Source organism: Helianthus annuus, chromosome 3 (assembly GCF_002127325.2).
Source record: "Helianthus annuus cultivar XRQ/B chromosome 3, HanXRQr2.0-SUNRISE, whole genome shotgun sequence".
Taxonomy (NCBI): Eukaryota; Viridiplantae; Streptophyta; class Magnoliopsida; order Asterales; family Asteraceae; genus Helianthus; species Helianthus annuus.
Window position 1 is genome coordinate 93,787,517 of NC_035435.2, and position 17,436 is coordinate 93,804,952.

Below are 17,436 nucleotides of genomic sequence, written 5' to 3' on the forward strand. Positions count from 1 at the left end.
TGTTTCATCTGAGAGTTCAATGTTTAGGTCAGGCACCTTATCTTTACCTACTACCAAACTGGGCTTAAGGCTACCAATTTGGGCCTCCATTAAACTTGTTCTCTTTCTTTTATTATGGGTTCTCCTAAACAGCCTAGTACACGCATCTTCAATAACCCTAATTGGCCCAAAGGTTGAAACTTGTGGCCCCCATATGTCAGAGTGTTCACTACTGTCTTCTAACTTTTCGCCTCTCGCCTTAGCGGGTGTATTGAAACCAACTACCTCTTTATTCGGCATATTATTAACATTTTTGATATTTGGTATATTAAATTCCTTGGAACTAAATTCCTCATGTACTGTCTCCTCGTTTCCCGCGTGTCCGTTCTCCTTCCCCACCGTATCGTTTCCCGCTCCATCCCCCCGGATTGTCTTCTCTATAGTTGTTTACCGGCGTTTTACTTACCGTTGATTTTTATCATTATTTTCCTTCATCTCCGTTGCGTTCCGATGCAGACCAATTATTATCCGCCTACTTAGAGGCGACCCATGGTTCCCCTAATTGTTTACTTTCAGTCACCCAAACTTCATACACCTTTTCCTTCCATCTGATCATGATCTGATCATTGATGGCCTCACCCATGTTTACTATAACCCCGACTACATCGTAATTCAGGTTAACGTCTCCTTCGTCTGCTCCAGATGGTTGCACAATCTTACCGAATCTTTCTGCAATACAGCTGAAAGTGCCATCATTCCAAATCTGCAGTGGGACACCTCTGATCACCAACCTTGCCACCCTTTGGAATGGAATATCCTGACCATCCCAGTGATGAAACTGATTGAACCATTTTCCGGTACCTTCCTTTTTCATAAACTCTTCGACACCTTCCTCCTTGTTAAATGTAATCAACACTGTATGCCCACCGACGTATCTTATTTGTGCTTCAGTTATCCCGAGTTCTCCTAGCATGTTTCCTGCTCTTCTGAGGTCATCCATGATTCATGAGTGAAGTTTAGCCAGTGAACCTCTCCAGTCTGTGGTTTTTTACCAGTCAAGACGTCAGCCCACGTTTCCCCGTTCCTCCGATATGTCTCTTTCTACTCTTCTGGTTTTCGAGTGTTCTTGTATTCCACATCACTTTCTTTCTAGTCCACACCCTACCCCTACCTGCAAGTGGTTTTGTTGTTATTTTCACTAACTTGGCCACGTTAGCCAGAAAAATCATCTGGTTTAGGTCTTTAACCATCTTCTCATTGTCTTTTATCTTCACAAATCTGAGGAAACCAAATCGTAAGCCATATTTGTGGAATTTCTTCGCGATATATGCATCGACGAGATGCCCTACATTCCTGCATTCCATCCACAACTCACCATGTGTTAACTGTAGGTGTATGTTTGTTATGTAGAATGTTGTTGCCTTCTCTCCATAGTCTCTTCATCATCATGATACGTCTGATTTGCTTCCTTGTGCTCCTGGCTGGAGCTTTGACTGGAGTTTTCCTCTATCTCTCCCTCTTCTCTCTCCATTTGTACCAACTATTTAACTACTTGCGACCCTTAGATATTTTTTATTTATGCAAATGAAAACTTCATTTTTATTATTTCAGATATATAAGCTACGTATTACTGGTTTACCACCTGTAATAATCCAACGGTAAGCGTTATAAAAGAGGAGATAAGGCGCCCAAGCTTCCATTGGGTTAGAACTTGGTCAAAGTTGCAAGGTGTCACATGGACCGATGGTGCAATTTCAATGTATTGTTTAAAGAGGAGATCAGGTGCTTAAGCTTCCTTTTGTGGATTCGCTCCGAGGATCGATTCCTTGACCGATGAACGCGAAGAACACGTATCTTGTGCAGAATCCAAGTACGTGTGTGGATCAGACACAAAGAAGTAATTAACTATTGATTTCTATTGATATTTGACAAGTACAAAACCTCAAAATCAAACAAAAAGAGTTTCCCCACTTAAGTCACAAAGATATCAAATGAACAAGACCCTACACACATATATATAGGCAGCGTAGGTTTGTACGAAGCTAGCTCTCCCTTTGTATGAAGCTGCTATGATCCCTTCATACGAAGCTATTTAGACCCTTCGTACGAAGCTGCAAGGTCCCTTCGTAAGAAGTGGCTTATGCACACATGAACTTTATAATTTGCTATGTTCTGCATCAGTCTTGTCTCATCTGATTAAGCTATGATACGTGATTGACGGAAGTGATAAACATACTGCACTCACAGACTCCCCCTTGGATATTACTACAGTCAATCTTGTAGCTTTCTGTCTCTCTTTGAGTCTTCCAGAAATGTTGAAATTTTCAGCACCACAGACTCCCCCTTTACTCTAACAGACTCCCCGTGGATCTGCTTACAGCTTCAGCTGCTCCCCCTTTCGCTTAACTCTATCTCCAGGCTTGCCCTTTCTTTAAGCTTCTGTGCTTTTCAGGATCGACACCTGGCTTTTCTATTACAAGCTCTCCCTTGCTTTGAGCTCGTCTTCAGACTCCCCCTTAAGCTCGACTATTGGGATTGTAATCTGGAAAACTAACAATTTCAAACCATTTGTAAAATATTTGACAATTTTAAGTTTAAAATCGAAAACCTAGCTTTAAACATAAATTTTTAACAATTAAAGCTATATAGATTCTCCTAGGATTAATGACCTGGCCCTTAAACACAGATATTCAGAATCAGTAACCTGGCTCTAAGTATCGATGTAAAAGTATGTAATTACCCAGGATTTCCTGACTCTTCTCCCCCTATCAAATAACTCTATAAATTTGACAAATAAGCATCCAAAACCTTCTCAGATAATCATCCAAGTCCAAATAATGACCTTGGAGATTTTCACAAACTGTTTTTGATTTTTCAAATTAATGAACTTGTTTATTTTCAGAAACATGTTTGGCATACTTAGATTTTGAAACTCAGCTTTTGAATATCGGTTGTCGAAAATAAAGTAGAAACAAAATATTTTTGTGATTTTAAATAATGAAATGCAGTAAAGACATATTTACAGACAATATATTTTGTTTGAGTTCGTGTCTGAGGATTATATCAGTTTACGACAAATCACTAGCACCGTTAAGCTTTAAACACTTTATGTTCTAAACGATTCACATAGGGATCTTCTTTACAACTGCACTTGATTTATACTGATCCATTTAAGTTTTCACACAAAGTTCAACTGATTCGAGATATGAGATTTTGTGTTTTTGGGACTTAACTTATTCGCGTGTCCCATCTCAGAATATACTCCCGTATCAAGATTCCCTAGATTCAGTCTTACAGGTGAATATACTATATTGATATCTGTACTCTGGGTTAGTACGAGACCTTGAGAGCTCAGGTATGAACTACCGTTCAGTCAAAGAGATGAAGTATTATACGAGGTCTAGGCCATAGCTGACGCAAAATCAGAAGACCAGGTATAATACCCCAGATATCACAATGTATAAAGACCTAGTATCTCTGAATCAGGCAACCTCTCAGACGAGATTTCGGAGGTTATCCATATATCTAAGAGATGTTCCCCATGAGATAAGAAAGCTATTGATACTTAGGTTTATATCTCGAAATCAATCTTCTAAATGTGTAAAAACCTACTGGCACATCATCAGTGAGACCGTTTATCACATTTGACTTTACATTTCTTTAGCGTACTGTGATTGTCTACTGATGTACTATCATTTCCTCTTTTTTCACAAAAAACTCTTTTGAATTTTATCTTTGGCTTTTTCAAATTTTCAAATGTTTTTGTATTTTCTGACAATATTTACTCCCCCTAAAATCCAAAACGTTTTAGAAAATTTGACAACCCGATGCAGATAACTTCGTCTCGCCATCTGTTTTTCTGCTTTACATGCTTTGTTTTGCAAAAAGTACCCCCATGATTTACATCACACTGATTTTTAACAATGTGAAAACCATTTAATCACTTGTGATATAATCATGTTTGTTCAGCCGTGAAGGTTTCGGCATATTCAATCAACATATGTTTTTCAAATTTTTTGATATTTAACAAATTTAAAAACAAACATATTTTTTCAATTTTCAATTTTTGACAAAATAAAAACGTGTTTTTGGTTTAAAAATTCTTCTATTTTTAGAGTTTTGATATATGGTTTATTTATGTACATAAACAAACAAACTCCTTGTTTTTCATTTACAGGGTTCAGCTTCCTCTTTTGCCAGACTGCCCAGCTTCTCCTCAGTTTGACATTCATCTGTCTTCAGGAGCACCTACACATTCAAACAATTCAATTATTTGAATAAAGCAACCCAATCCTGTTTTGACTTAGGTAACTTAATATGTATTTTTCCAGGTAAAACTGGATAATTTCTGTCATTTTTCTCAAAATTGTTTTCTTTATTTTTCTCACTCACAGAAATCTTTGTCTTTGCCACCCAGATTTGTCCTTTTAAAACATTCCTTTGATAAATTCTTGAATCATTTTGAATGTTTTGTTTTGACAAATCAGTTTTAATTTTCCAAAATTGGTGTGGCTTTGTCAAATCAGCCGTTGTTTTCCAACTTTGTTTAGTCCTAAATCTGGTTGTCACTGGTTTCCAAGTTTGTTGTGATTCAGCCTTTGATAATTTCGGCTTCCAAGTTTGTTTTGATTCACACTTAGTTGACTTCTGATTCACAACATCAGACTTCATTTACTCAACACCAACAGGTTTAAGATTGGGACACTTGCGACCAATATGTCCAATTTGATCATACTTAAAGCATGCTCTCTTTGAAACATCTTTAACCTGTTGTTGTTGTTTCCTTTGAGCATATAACTCTTTATTAGACTATTGCCCAAATTTGAGTTCTTTCTCTTCTTCTGAACTTGTTCCGTGAACAAAGTTCATCTTTTTCTGATAATTTTGCTTTTCAACCCTTTTCTTTTGATATTGTTTCCTTTGATAACACAACCCAGCCTTTGTGTTTTTCTTTTTGTAACCAGGTTTGTTATAAAAAGTTTTCTTGCTCTTGAAAGCAAATTTTTCAATTTCAGACTTCTCGATTTCTACCAGTTTGAAAACTTTGTCAATTTTATCCCAAATCACATTCTGAATCGGAATTTCAAAATCTGAGAACAACTTGTCTGATCCAATCATTGTATAAGCCAATCTTATCGGATCATCATTCGCATTTTTCTTAAATTTTTAATTTTTAAAATAACTTTCATGAAAACTTCCCTCATTTTCATCATGTGATTCGGACTTATCTGTTTTAGTAGTATCATCTTTCAAAACACTTTCAACGACCTTACCAACCACCTCTGAATCAGTAGTATCATTAGATTTGGAATAGGTTACGTCAATCTTATCTGGAAATTGATCAACCATGTTGAAATCTTTTTCCACCTTCTCCTCATCATAGAATGTGAACTTTTTCTCAAACGGTGGTGGAACCTGATGATATTCTGAACCAATACCCTTCTTTTTTCTTTCAGAATCTTTTCATCCGATTTTATGTTGAAAATACGTTCAATAACATATGAAGAAGTGTGATAACTATGCAATTTGTTATTATCTTGTTCTAAATCAGCCATTTTACGTTTAAGCTCAGCAAATTCTTCAATATAGGAATTTACAACTTGTTGTTTTATTTCATAATGATTCTTAAGCGTTTTTGATGTTTCAGAACATTGTAACAATCTAGATTGAACAAGTTTCATTTGGCTTTTCACTGCTTCAAATGAATCTTTTGTAATATGATATGCAAGTTTTATTGAATCATACTTTTTTTCATTTCTTGAAATGCATTTTCTTTTTGCAAACACTCTTCAGTCATTTCTGAACACTTTTGTTTCAAAATATCATTTTCTTTTTCCAAAACCTTACATTTTTATGTCAGCTTTTCATCTTTATCCTTTAAAACCTTTTTACTTTTAAACATTTCTTTACATTTATCTTTAAAAACTCTTTCGACTTTAGAAAATTCTATATCTCTAGTTCCAAATTTTCATCTTTTTCAGTACAAGCATTGCATGTTTCCATGCATTTCTTACACTATTCAACAATTTTATTTAATATTTCAGAAGATTCGGTAGGAGTTATTACCTCAGTTTCTAGCACCTTGGCTTCTTTTGCTGTCTGTTTCTGACCTTCATTGTTCACATGTTGTTTCTCATCAACAACTTCACTAGCCTACTTTTCCAGCTTTTCATCAACCTTCTCCTGATTTTCTCCACCTGTTTCTTCTTCTTTCTTCCTCGAACTCTCATCGTCCTGATGTTTTTCAGCAACATCTTCTTCTGTTGTCTTCTGACTTTCTTCACCAGTTGCTTCTTTTTCTTTCACCTCTTCGTTCTTTTGTTCATCTTCACTATCATCTTTACCTGCTGTCTTTTTCAACTCGTCTACCATCTTCTCAACATTTTTCTTCATTCTCTCTTCGTCTCTCTTCTTCAAGCTTAGTGTCATTACATCTCTGATTATCTTATCCAGCTTTTCGAGAGAATCTTTATCTACTTCTATCTTTGAATAATATTCACCGGGCAACGGAATAACTGCAAGTACATCATTGTAAACCACTTCTCTTTAATCAACAACCGGATCTCCTTTGCGATTGATATAACATTCTCTTTTCTTGTCCCATTTACCATAACTCCTAGCTTCTTCGTACTCTTTTCGCATTTCTTCTATTCTGTAATTTGCAAAATATCTTTCTCTGTATGTTTTCTCTTGAAGAATTTCTTCTTTCATTTTTGTTTTCACTTCAGCAACCATCGCCCTTTTTTCATCCTTTATGTATTTACCCTAGTTAAACCCTTCGTCATCATAAATTTTCATTAAAGCTTGTGTTTTTTCTTTTGATAACCTTCACTAATTTTCTTTAGATTTTCTCTGGACGAATGCTCAGTGTGTATGTGATAGATGGCCTTCTTGTAGTAGTCGTCATGAAATGGATTACCATGATCAACTACTTCCCGGTTAACACACTCTCTTTTGAAATGACCCTTCTGTTTACACCAGAAACATGTGGCTTTCAACTTGTAAAACCCTAGCTTGGTGCTTAACAAACCTCCAAGATCCTGTCTGCATGTTATCTCCATAAAAAGTTGTGCTCTTCTAATGCCACTAGCCAAACACCATCTGATATCAATGAGTTTCATCTCCTCCGGATCTCTCTGGTCATAATTTTCTTTTGTCAATTCAGGATTTCCGATTCTCCCTGCCATCAGACTCTCATATGACTCCAGAATTGATGCTAAGAAACTCATCTGTTGTTTAGCAGCATTGATACTCATTTTTGGGGAATTTTTTAACTTTAAAGCAATGTTGCAATGAATCTCATCTGGTTCTTCTGTATTTGATGTTATTGAGGAGGAATGATAACCTGAAAGCAGTACCAATCTTTGATGATTGATTGGTTGAAGGTAAGCTTCCTCTTTAATAAAGACCCACATTTTGCTGATAGGTAGAGCTGCTCATTTTGTTATGTTTTTGCAAATCCAAGTCATGACTCTCAAGCTTCTCAATCAATGTATCCAGTGTTATCTCATCGAATTGTGAATCATTTTTCAAAATTATGATACATGTCTGCCAGCGATCTGCAGGTGGTAAAGCTTCGATCACTTTGTCAATGATTTCTTCCCTAGTTTTTGTAATTCCAAATCTCACAAATTCAATTTTTAAGTGACAAAATCTTTCGATTATTTGCCTCACATTTTCACCTTTCATAAACTCAAACAAATGAAATTCCTTTTTTTAACAATGATATTTTATTCTTTTTAATTTGTTTTCCTCCCACAGCTTTCACTCGCAATGCTTCCTACATATACTTTGATCATCCATCATGATTAAGTAAGGCAAAAATATCATCTCTGATTGATTGTTAAATTAACGCCATCATCCTTTGTTCGTAAGAAAATTCCATTATGTCTTCAGTTTGTAAGCTTGCAAGTGGAATTTCTTCATTTTTATCATTTGTTGGCCTTTTATACCCAAATTACATACAAAACCAACTCTCATGAGAATACGCTTTTGCCCAGTTAATAAACCTCTCTTTCCACTAGGACTAATCTTCAATATTATCAAGTTTCGGTGGTTTTGAGTGAGTTCCATAAAAGTTTTCATGTTTTATATTATCAGTTATAGCTTTCGAAATACTTTTCGGTGCAACTGTTGTTGTTTCGGATGACTCAGAGGTGAACGCGTTATAAAACTCGTTATAAAGTTCTTCAGCCATGATTACCTGCAAATACACAATCAAACACTTGATTAAACTTAAAAAAACAAACAACACAATTTCTCTGTTTGTACGAAGGTGAAATAATGGGTTCGTATGGAGCAGCCCAGAAAACAAATCACTCGGTTCGTACGAAGCTGCCTCTATGGGTTCGTACAAAGCTACTTAAAACAAATAATCTCGGTTCATACGAAGCAATAAACCTGGGTTCATACGAAGCTAACTCTGCAAAATCACAACTGTTGGAGTGGGTTCGTACGAAGCTTCAATGTGCCTTCGTACGAAGCTACTCTGCGAAGAACCAAGTCATGTTTTTCATGGTTCTTATCAGATTTTTATGAGATTTAAGTTGAATTTTGAACTGAAACATTGTAGGATTGATTAAAACTGGTTTTCACACAATATATTCAATATTTAGCCAATTTTAACCGTTGAAACTTCGTAGATTTGAATTTTAAGTTCAAAAAAGAATGTGTAGAAGATGAGTAGAAGAAGATACGTGTAGAAGAAGATGAAATCAGCTCTAATGAAGATGAATCTGCTTGAATCTTTGTGTCTTCAATTCGTACAACCAATCACCCGCTCTGATACCACTTGTGGATTCGCTCCGAGGATTGATTCCCTGACCGGTGAATGCGATGAACATGTATCTTGTGCGGAATCCAAGTAAGTGTGTGGATCAAACACAAAGAAGTAATTAACTATTGATTTCTATTGATATTTGACAAGTACAAAACCACGAAATCAAACGACAAGAGTTTCCCCACTCAATTCACAAAGATATCAAATGAACAAGACCCTACATATATATATATATATGCAGCGTAGATTCGTACAAAGCTAGCTCTCCCTTCGTACGAAGCTGCTATGATCCATTCATATGAAGCTGTTTAGACCCTTCGTACGAAGCTACAACGTCCCTTCGTACGAAGTGGCTTATGCACACATGAACTTTATAATTTGCTCTGTTCAGTGTCAGTCTTGTCTCATCTGATTAAGCTACGATACGTGATTGACGGAAGTGACAGACATACTGCACTCACAGAATCCCCCTTAGATATTACTATAGTCAATCTCGTAGCTTTCTGTCACTCTCTGAGTCTTCGAGAAATGTTGACATTTTCAGCACCACAGACTCTCCCTTTTACTCTAACAGACTCCCCGTGGATCTGCTTATAGCTTCAGTTGCTCCCCCTTTCGGTTAACTCTATCTCTAGGCTCGCCCTTTCTTTAAGCTTATGTGCTTTTCAGGATCGACACCTGGCTCTTCTATTATAAGCTCCCCTTTGCTTTGAGCTCGTCTTCAGACTCCCCCTTAAGCTCAGCTATTGGGATCGTAATCTGGAAAACTAACAATTTCAAACCATTTGTAAAATATTTGACAATTTTAAGTTTAAAATCGAAAAACTAGCTTTAAACACAAATTTTTAACAATTAAAGCTATATAGGTTCTCCTAGGATTGATGACCTGGCCCTTAAACACATATATTCAGAATCAGTAACCTAGCTCTAAGTATAGATGTAACAGTATGTAATTACCCAGGATTTCCTGACTCGTCCCCCCTATCAAATAACTCTATAAATTTGAAAAATAAGCATCCAAAACGTTCTCAGATAATCATCCAAGTCCAAATAATGATCATGGAGATTTTCACAAACTGTTTTTTATTTTTCAAATAAAACTGTAGGTCCCTCTTCGGAGGATGACGAACCTAAACCTTGTTATACAAACCCACTAGCGAGTGCGGAATCCAAGCTAGCAAGCAAACCGGGTTGAGACAAGCATAAACACAAACACACAAGGATTCACCGATTAACACCACTGTATTAATACGAATGAAGGTTCCGGTTACAAGCACAATGTTTACAAATCTAACTTGCAAACTCTCTAGTGTGTGTGTGTGTGTTTTGATAGAATGCTCTCAAGCTCTCTATGTGCATCTATCTCACAAGTCTCTCAAGTCTCTCTCTTGTCTAGCTTAACACAACACACTACATGGGTATTTATACCCACACACAGCAGGTCTGGTCAAGGGATTAGACAGACTGTCCGAAGGACCATCTGTCGACCACAATTGCCATCGAAGGATCCATATATACTTCGAAGGATAGCATATCCTTCGAAGTCCATCAGTATCCTTCGTGGTTTATCTTTCGAGCCAATCGAAGGATAGACATAATCCTTCGATTGCTCATCCTTCGACTCAGACACTTCACATAATATATTTCTAACTGTTGAGCCAGGTCAAACCAGGAGGACGGTTGACTTGGTCAACTTACAGGACTGACTAGGACATCGTTTACATATAGACCGAATACAGACAAAGTACAGACATAAGTGCATCAACAAACTCCCCCTTGGCTGTAGCTTTGTCTTTATTCTCTATAGTTGTAGACTCGTCTCGAACTTCTATGGTCTTTGGTCTTCGAGTTCTCGTTCCGTGAGTCGTGTCCACAAATATGTATCAACAAACTCCCCCTTGGACACTACTCACAAGATTCGCCTTTGATGTCTTCAATGTCGGAGGATCTTGAAAGTCTTCACAACTTGAGAGCAGAGAGTGTATCAACAAACTACCCGTATCATGTAGGAAGTGTGTTAACAAACTCCCCCTTAACATAAGCTCCCCCTTGAGTTATGCTCGTGAAATACTTTGTCTTTATGAAGTGAGATCCTTGCGGTGTTGACGATGGCCAGCGGCAACTCGATTATCTTCATCATTTGAGCGCCTTCATGTCGTGTCTTCATTCCAAAGCTTTGTCATCGACCATGTTCTCCTAGCCTTTAGAATCTGCACATGCAAGAAATCTAAACGCGTAATGAGAACAACTGCTTGGAAAATAGTTAATCATAAACAAGTGACACACGGATGACCATGTCACAATCAAACACCGTCCGACAGTTTGAAAGTTTTTCAAATTTATCAATTTCAGTTTCTAACTTTCAAAATTTGCAAATTTCGACTGTTTATGAAGATTTAGTCATTTCGGTTTTCGTTCAGGTTTCAGGCAACGAAGACTCGAGTTCCAACATCGTACGATCGAAAATAAAATAGAAATAAAATCTTTTTGGCTTTTATAAAGTTTAAATTAAAACACACCTAAAATCTTTTTGGTATTTTTGACTTTTCTAAATGTAAAGACAGAAAGCGATAAATAAATACATACATACATTCTTTTTGCGAGTTTCGAGGGTAAGAGAATCATATCAGTGTACGGTCATGCCAAAACACTCTTGTTGTTCAGTTAGTTAACATTAAGATAAGCATCCTATAACAATTATCGGTATTGTTGTCCACTTAAGCTCAACTTATCATATGTAATCATGTTTAGAGGATACATTAAGGTATGATTTATACTTACCGACCGGTGTTCATCCACATCACGACACATTCCCGTATCAAGGTATGCACGAGGGTTCATCTTACCGGTGAGTATACCGATTATCATCTGTTTGACCGTATATGATGTGAGATTCTCACTTATTTTGATTTGAAAACAAGCCCTATGTGATAGAATCACTTATTGATGAGGAACTTGATTCTCATATGCATGAGGGCACAGGAGCAAGTCCGTGAACAGGTCAGTACTTTCGTACAGCAGAGAGACGAACTTGACTCCCGGATAAATGTGATATTTTATCACTTATTTGATGGACATGTGATTGTTTATCACTTATTGAGGTCGAATGCAGTATGAGATATGTACACGTATGTATAGTATCATGGAAGATCTTAGACTTAGTCTATTTATAGAAGCAACCATGATACACAGATGATAAGCAGCATAAAGACCGAATATCTCAGAACCTCGGCAATCTATCAAACGAAATTTCGGTACTAAGACCATATGCCAATGAATGGTTCCCACCTGGTCTTCAGTCGGTTTAAGATTTATATCACCCTGCACACTTTAAAATGATTGTGAGCCTACCGATACATCTTATATAGAGCTGCTTATCGTTTTTCATTTAGGGTTTAAAGAGGTTTAGATAGACCACTGATGTACTATCATTTTCTCTTTTGCTCGCCAGGAAACTCATTTTTGATTTTCTATTGTTTTTGTGTTTTTGAAATTTTTCGATGTTTTTGGATTTTCATATTTTTGGATTTACTCCCCCTAAAATCAATAAACTAAGATAAATTGAAAAACACAAAGGTATTTACAAAAATGATTTTCCGATGTTGGTTTTACTCTTGCTTGACCTTAATGCCGGTTACCCAAATTAAGTTTTATCAGAAAAGATTTAACAAATTTTGGAAAAATGAGTTGGCATGTCGGTAAGCGGTGCGGACCATAACAACATTGACGAGTTTCATAAAGAAACAATCACGTGTGAGGTGATATTCGAGATCAACGTGTCAGGCCAAAGAGTGCCGTATGAGATGATAATTCATAAAGCAGCTTAAATATCGACAAGCATAGGAGAGATTTAGAAATTCAAAACCGTATCCTGCAACTGTTTCATGCATTGCAAGGAATCTGAGTGCTCTCCCAAGCTTGATATCCACCCGGTGTGGACTTCAAGGTCGAATCTGCAGCTACTGAGAAATCTCTTGACAGCAACAAGATCATACACCTCCGGGTCCGGCTGGTCTTTCATACTGCACCAGCGAAGGTCTTTGACTTTCTCTTTCAGAAATGGTGTGCGGATGTTCAATCCATGCCCAGGCTTCTGCACACATTTCCTTGTATTCTTTCCTGAAGACCCGATCAAAAACCATAACAACCAACTTTTGGCATGTTCTTCATTTGGTCGAATTCTGCAACTTCATACAACCACATTCTTGTTCTTTCTCCTTTTCTTTCCTCTCTCTCTCCATCAATGGCAACAACATTCTCCTAGAGATACCAATATTTCAGAGGAATATGTCGCCAATCTTGTGCATGGACGCTCCACTATCAACAATCCTAAAACTATTTATAGTTCCTCCTGGAACATCCTGCACACTCATTCAGAGATTAGTTGGAGAGGGGGACCCAAGCCTTCACAGACTTGGGTCGTCCGTCATCATCGAGAATTGTAACATCCATTTCCCGATGATTCGGAATTGATGCAGCTCCCCCTGAAACAATTACCGGTTTTGGTATCCAAATCTGTTTCTGTTTTTCATGTTTAACATCTGATTTAATAGATTTTGTTTGGATAACCTCCGGTTTCAAAGCCTTTTCAACTTCTTTTCTTTGTTTCTTTTTCTGTTTCTTTTCTCGTTGTTTAACAAGACGAGGGTCCTGTTTTGGTGAAACAGATCTTTTATGGTAAATGTTACCATAGGGGGCATCAATTTTTGACTTTCTCTTGGTGAGATATGGACAATTCTTAATGATGTGTCCATACTCACAGCATTCAAAGCATGATCTCCGCTCAACAAACCTCGGAGTATCATAACTGTAACAGCTGGATGATGAACTTCGTGATCTTGAGGTACTTGGTCCTACATCACAACCGTTTGTTTGTTGTGTATAGTTGTTTTGACTGTTTCTTTTCAAAATTTTACTTTGTTTAACAGAATCCTTGTTGGATTTGTTTTTGAAAGTATCAATTTTATCAGTCCCTCTTGATTTCACGAAGTTTATCTTCCGATCCTTTTTCTTGTTTTCGCCCTGTTTGCCTTTTCTATTCTCTTGGGCGGCATGATGTTGTTCATGGGGATCATCAACCTTTGCTTTCAACTTATGAAGATATGGACAATTTCGAATTATATGTCCAATTGTACCACATTCAAAACACATTCTCCGCTCTACAAGCCTCGGAGAAACATGTTGATGACCAGACGGAGAACCAGACACTGAACTTTGTGATCTAGGTGTGCTTGGACCTAAGTCACATCCATTTGTGTGTTGGGTATAATTGTTCTGATCATTTCGTTTTAAAATTCTAACTTGTTTTACAAAATCAATGTTAGATTTATTTTGAAATGTTTCAAGTTTGTCCGTACCCTTTGATCCAACAAAGTTCACTTTCTGTTCTCTTTTCTTAGCTGGAGCTCTTTTGTTTTGCACCCTTTGAACCTTAGGTTGCCCAACCTTAGATTGTTGAATTTTAGGTTGTGTAGCCTTAGGTTGAGTAGCCTTAGACTGCTCAACTTTAGGTTGTTGAACCTTTGGTTGTTCAGTCTTAGGCTGCTGAATTTCTGGTGCTTGAACATTCTTGTTCTGAGCCTTCTTTCCCTGTACTTGGCCCTTACCCTTCCCAGAATTGACTTGTTGTTTTCGCTCAACTGTCAGTTTTTGGTTACCGTATTGTTTTCTTATTTGCTCACACGGAATTGGTTCACATTGAGTGACCGTCACTTTGTTACCTTTGTTTCCCAAAAACTTATCAGTACGTCCTTCAAAAACTTTCTCAATTAAATCTTGATTTACATTTTTAATTGGAAAATCTCTGTCAGAATATATTTTGCTGTCTCCCTTGAGCGTATACAACAAGTTATTCCCTTTAATACTAGGTACACTGGGCTTCACTGTCTTTGGTGTTTCAGTCTTACTCGGTTTCACTGGTGGATCACACAGGATGTGATTCTCAATTGGAATGTCTGGTGTAACCGAGTTAGACTGTGGCTTCACAATTTCAGATTCATCGTCCGAAGAATCAGCATCCTCAATAATTGGAGGACTCTGTTCCTTAGCACACGATGAAGTGCTCACATTCTCAGAGTCTAATTGTTCCGAGGAAGATGTACCAGTTTTGAACCCGAGGCCTGCAGCAAAGTCATCTCGCGCAAGTGGCACAGTAGGTTCAAAACGGGGCATATCCTCGTCATCAGGCAATTTTGAGTAATTGTGACTCATTGGGGGAGGACATTTTTTGTATCCAATACACTTGACGTCCCCCTTTTTCTTTTGAACATTGATGATGTGATCCAAAACAAAGCGGGAATTGGAATAACTGTCCAATTTCTGCTTGATTGCATCACATTCGCATCGAGCTGTAGCTAACTCCACCATTTGTTTCTCAATTGTGTCAATTAAGTTATTATTAGCATGTTGTTTTCTCAAAACAGCCTTTTGTAATTCAGAAACATCATGTTTTAATGACTTAATTGTTTCTTTAAACTCCTTTTCATTTTTGGCTAAAAAGAAGTTAGCTTCAGATGCTTTAGCAAGATCAACAATCAATTTTTGATTGTGTTGCAGTGTAATTTCAAGCTCACTTTCCTTTTCTGCATAATCTAAACATTTCGCACATTCAACAACAGCAGAAATAGAATCAGGTTTAGAATCACATACCTGACTGGAATCACTCTCAGGTGTTGACTTTTCTGCATCAGAATTAATAACCTCCCTTGATGATTCACATTTAGATCCATCCTCGCTTGACCTTGAAGTTGTATCACCCTCAACTGAAGTTGAAACATCTTCATCTGAACTTCCGTCATGTTCAGAACTGTCATCATTTCCCGAGGATTCACCATTGCTTGCATCTTTGACAATTTCTGCATACAACGCCGATTTTGTCTGACTACTGTTCTTTGGATCAAGAGATGATGGTTCAACAGTAGAACGATGGTGTTGTAAACCAACTGGGGGTAATGGATTTCCATACAAGTCTGTGGTTGTAGCCGGCTTTACAGGAGCTTGTATTGGATTGCCAAACCAATCAGTTGTTCTTTTTGGTTCACTTTGCCTTTGATTGGTAACTGATGCCCATTGATTTACAGATATCATGGCAGCTGAACGTGGGGCCATAGCCTGCATCCAAGCAGTCTTGAAATCTTGATCAGATTGAGAAGAGGATGATTGCGTATTAGATGAATACGGATTCAAAGACCATGCGGATGGATCCCATTGACCGTTTGTTCCCATTTCTGCAGTAATTCAAAGTGGTGTGGGAGATTCGGCCCTTGATGGAAATACAATTTGTACACGTGTAAAATTTGTACACTTGTATTTTCACTGTCGAAGGATCAACCGAAAGATCACACGAAAGACAAACACCAAACCGGTCTCGAAAGATGATATTTCGTAAGTTGATACAAACGGATTAGCAGATCTTGGGCTTTGGTGATTTTCTAAACGTGGGTCGTGCACAAACAAAACTTCAAAACTTATTATTTTTTTTTATTTTATTTATATAGAGGAGGTGACTTGGGCCGAGAATCCAGACAACAAAACACAACTTTGTTTGTGACTTAGATGGTGCCCCACTAACAGCAAACACACAATTCTATGTGGTGTATTTGGGCGGTTCCTTTGGCCTTGAACACACACAACAAATAACAACAGTTAGTGGTCCAATGGGCGGTCACCACAAATCAACAAAGCATCATTTAATTTCTTGATGGGCGGTGGCGGTTGAAAACAAGAACCAACAGAAAATAATTAATCACTTGGCGGTGGTCAAAAGTCAACAAAAGCCTATTAGTGGCCTATTTGGACGGTTGGCATGTGAGGTGATCTAAAGCCCATTGGTCACTTGGGCGGTGCCTCTCAAATCAAAAAAAAAAAAAAAAAAAAAAAAAAAAAAAAAGGCAGTTCAGTTGGGCAGTGCCTTGGAACACTAAAACAGTTCTTTTGGGCGGTGTCTTATCTTGTATCCAACAAAAGTCAAACAAAGGTATTTGTTTTCTTGGGCAGAACAATGGTCAGTGAACCTTGGGAGGTGCACCACTAAAAACAAATAAATTTGACCCTTCGAAGTTTAGCTTGATCCTTCGAAAAAACAAAGATTGACCCTTCGAATTGTTTGGGTTGACCCTTCGACACTGTGAATATCCTTCGAGATTTTAGCTTGATCTTTCGAGACAAAAGGTGGTTGACCCTTCGAAACAGTTGATCTTTCGAACTATGAAGATATCTTTCGAAGTATGAAGATATCAAGAACTTCAAGAACACAGCAAGAACATGGCAACTGAAAGTTTTCCAGATCTGACGAAAAACAACCCAAAATTTGAACAAAAACCCGGTTTTAAACAAGGAAAAGAACCTGGCTCTGATACCACTTGTAGGTCCCTCTTCGGAGGATGACGAACCTAAACCTTGTTATACAAACCCACTAGCGAGTGCGGAATCCAAGCTAGCAAGCAAACCGGGTTGAGACAAGCATAAACACAAACACACAAGGATTCACCGATTAACACCACTGTATTAATACGAATGAAGGTTCCGGTTACAAGCACAATGTTTACAAATCTAACTTGCAAACTCTCTAGTGTGTGTGTGTGTGTTTTGATAGAATGCTCTCAAGCTCTCTATGTGCATCTATCTCACAAGTCTCTCAAGTCTCTCTCTTGTCTAGCTTAACACAACACACTACATGG

General features: G+C 37.5%; 1 protein-coding gene across 1 annotated transcript; it reads right to left on the reverse strand.

Moving 5' to 3' along the window:
* Positions 1 to 6,132: 6,132 nt before the first annotated feature.
* LOC110931706 (acidic leucine-rich nuclear phosphoprotein 32 family member B-like) lies at positions 6,133 to 6,714 on the reverse strand. Its single transcript, XM_022175089.1, has 2 exons — positions 6,588 to 6,714; positions 6,133 to 6,494 (listed from the first exon to the last, which is right to left on the reverse strand). The coding sequence occupies exons 1-2, from the start codon at positions 6,712 to 6,714 to the stop codon at positions 6,133 to 6,135; spliced, it is 489 nt and encodes a 162-aa protein (XP_022030781.1).
* Positions 6,715 to 17,436: the final 10,722 nt, after the last annotated feature.

Bases quoted from the DNA above. Each gene is read 5' to 3' on its own strand.
- LOC110931706 (XM_022175089.1), bottom strand. From the start codon at position 6,714: ATGGTTGCTGAAGTGAAAACAAAAATGAAAGAAGAAATTCTTCAAGAG. The intron at 6,495-6,587 runs GTAAATGGGACA...ATGTACTTGCAG, and splicing joins CGAAGAAGCTAGGAGTTATG to TTATTCCGTTGCCCGGTGAA.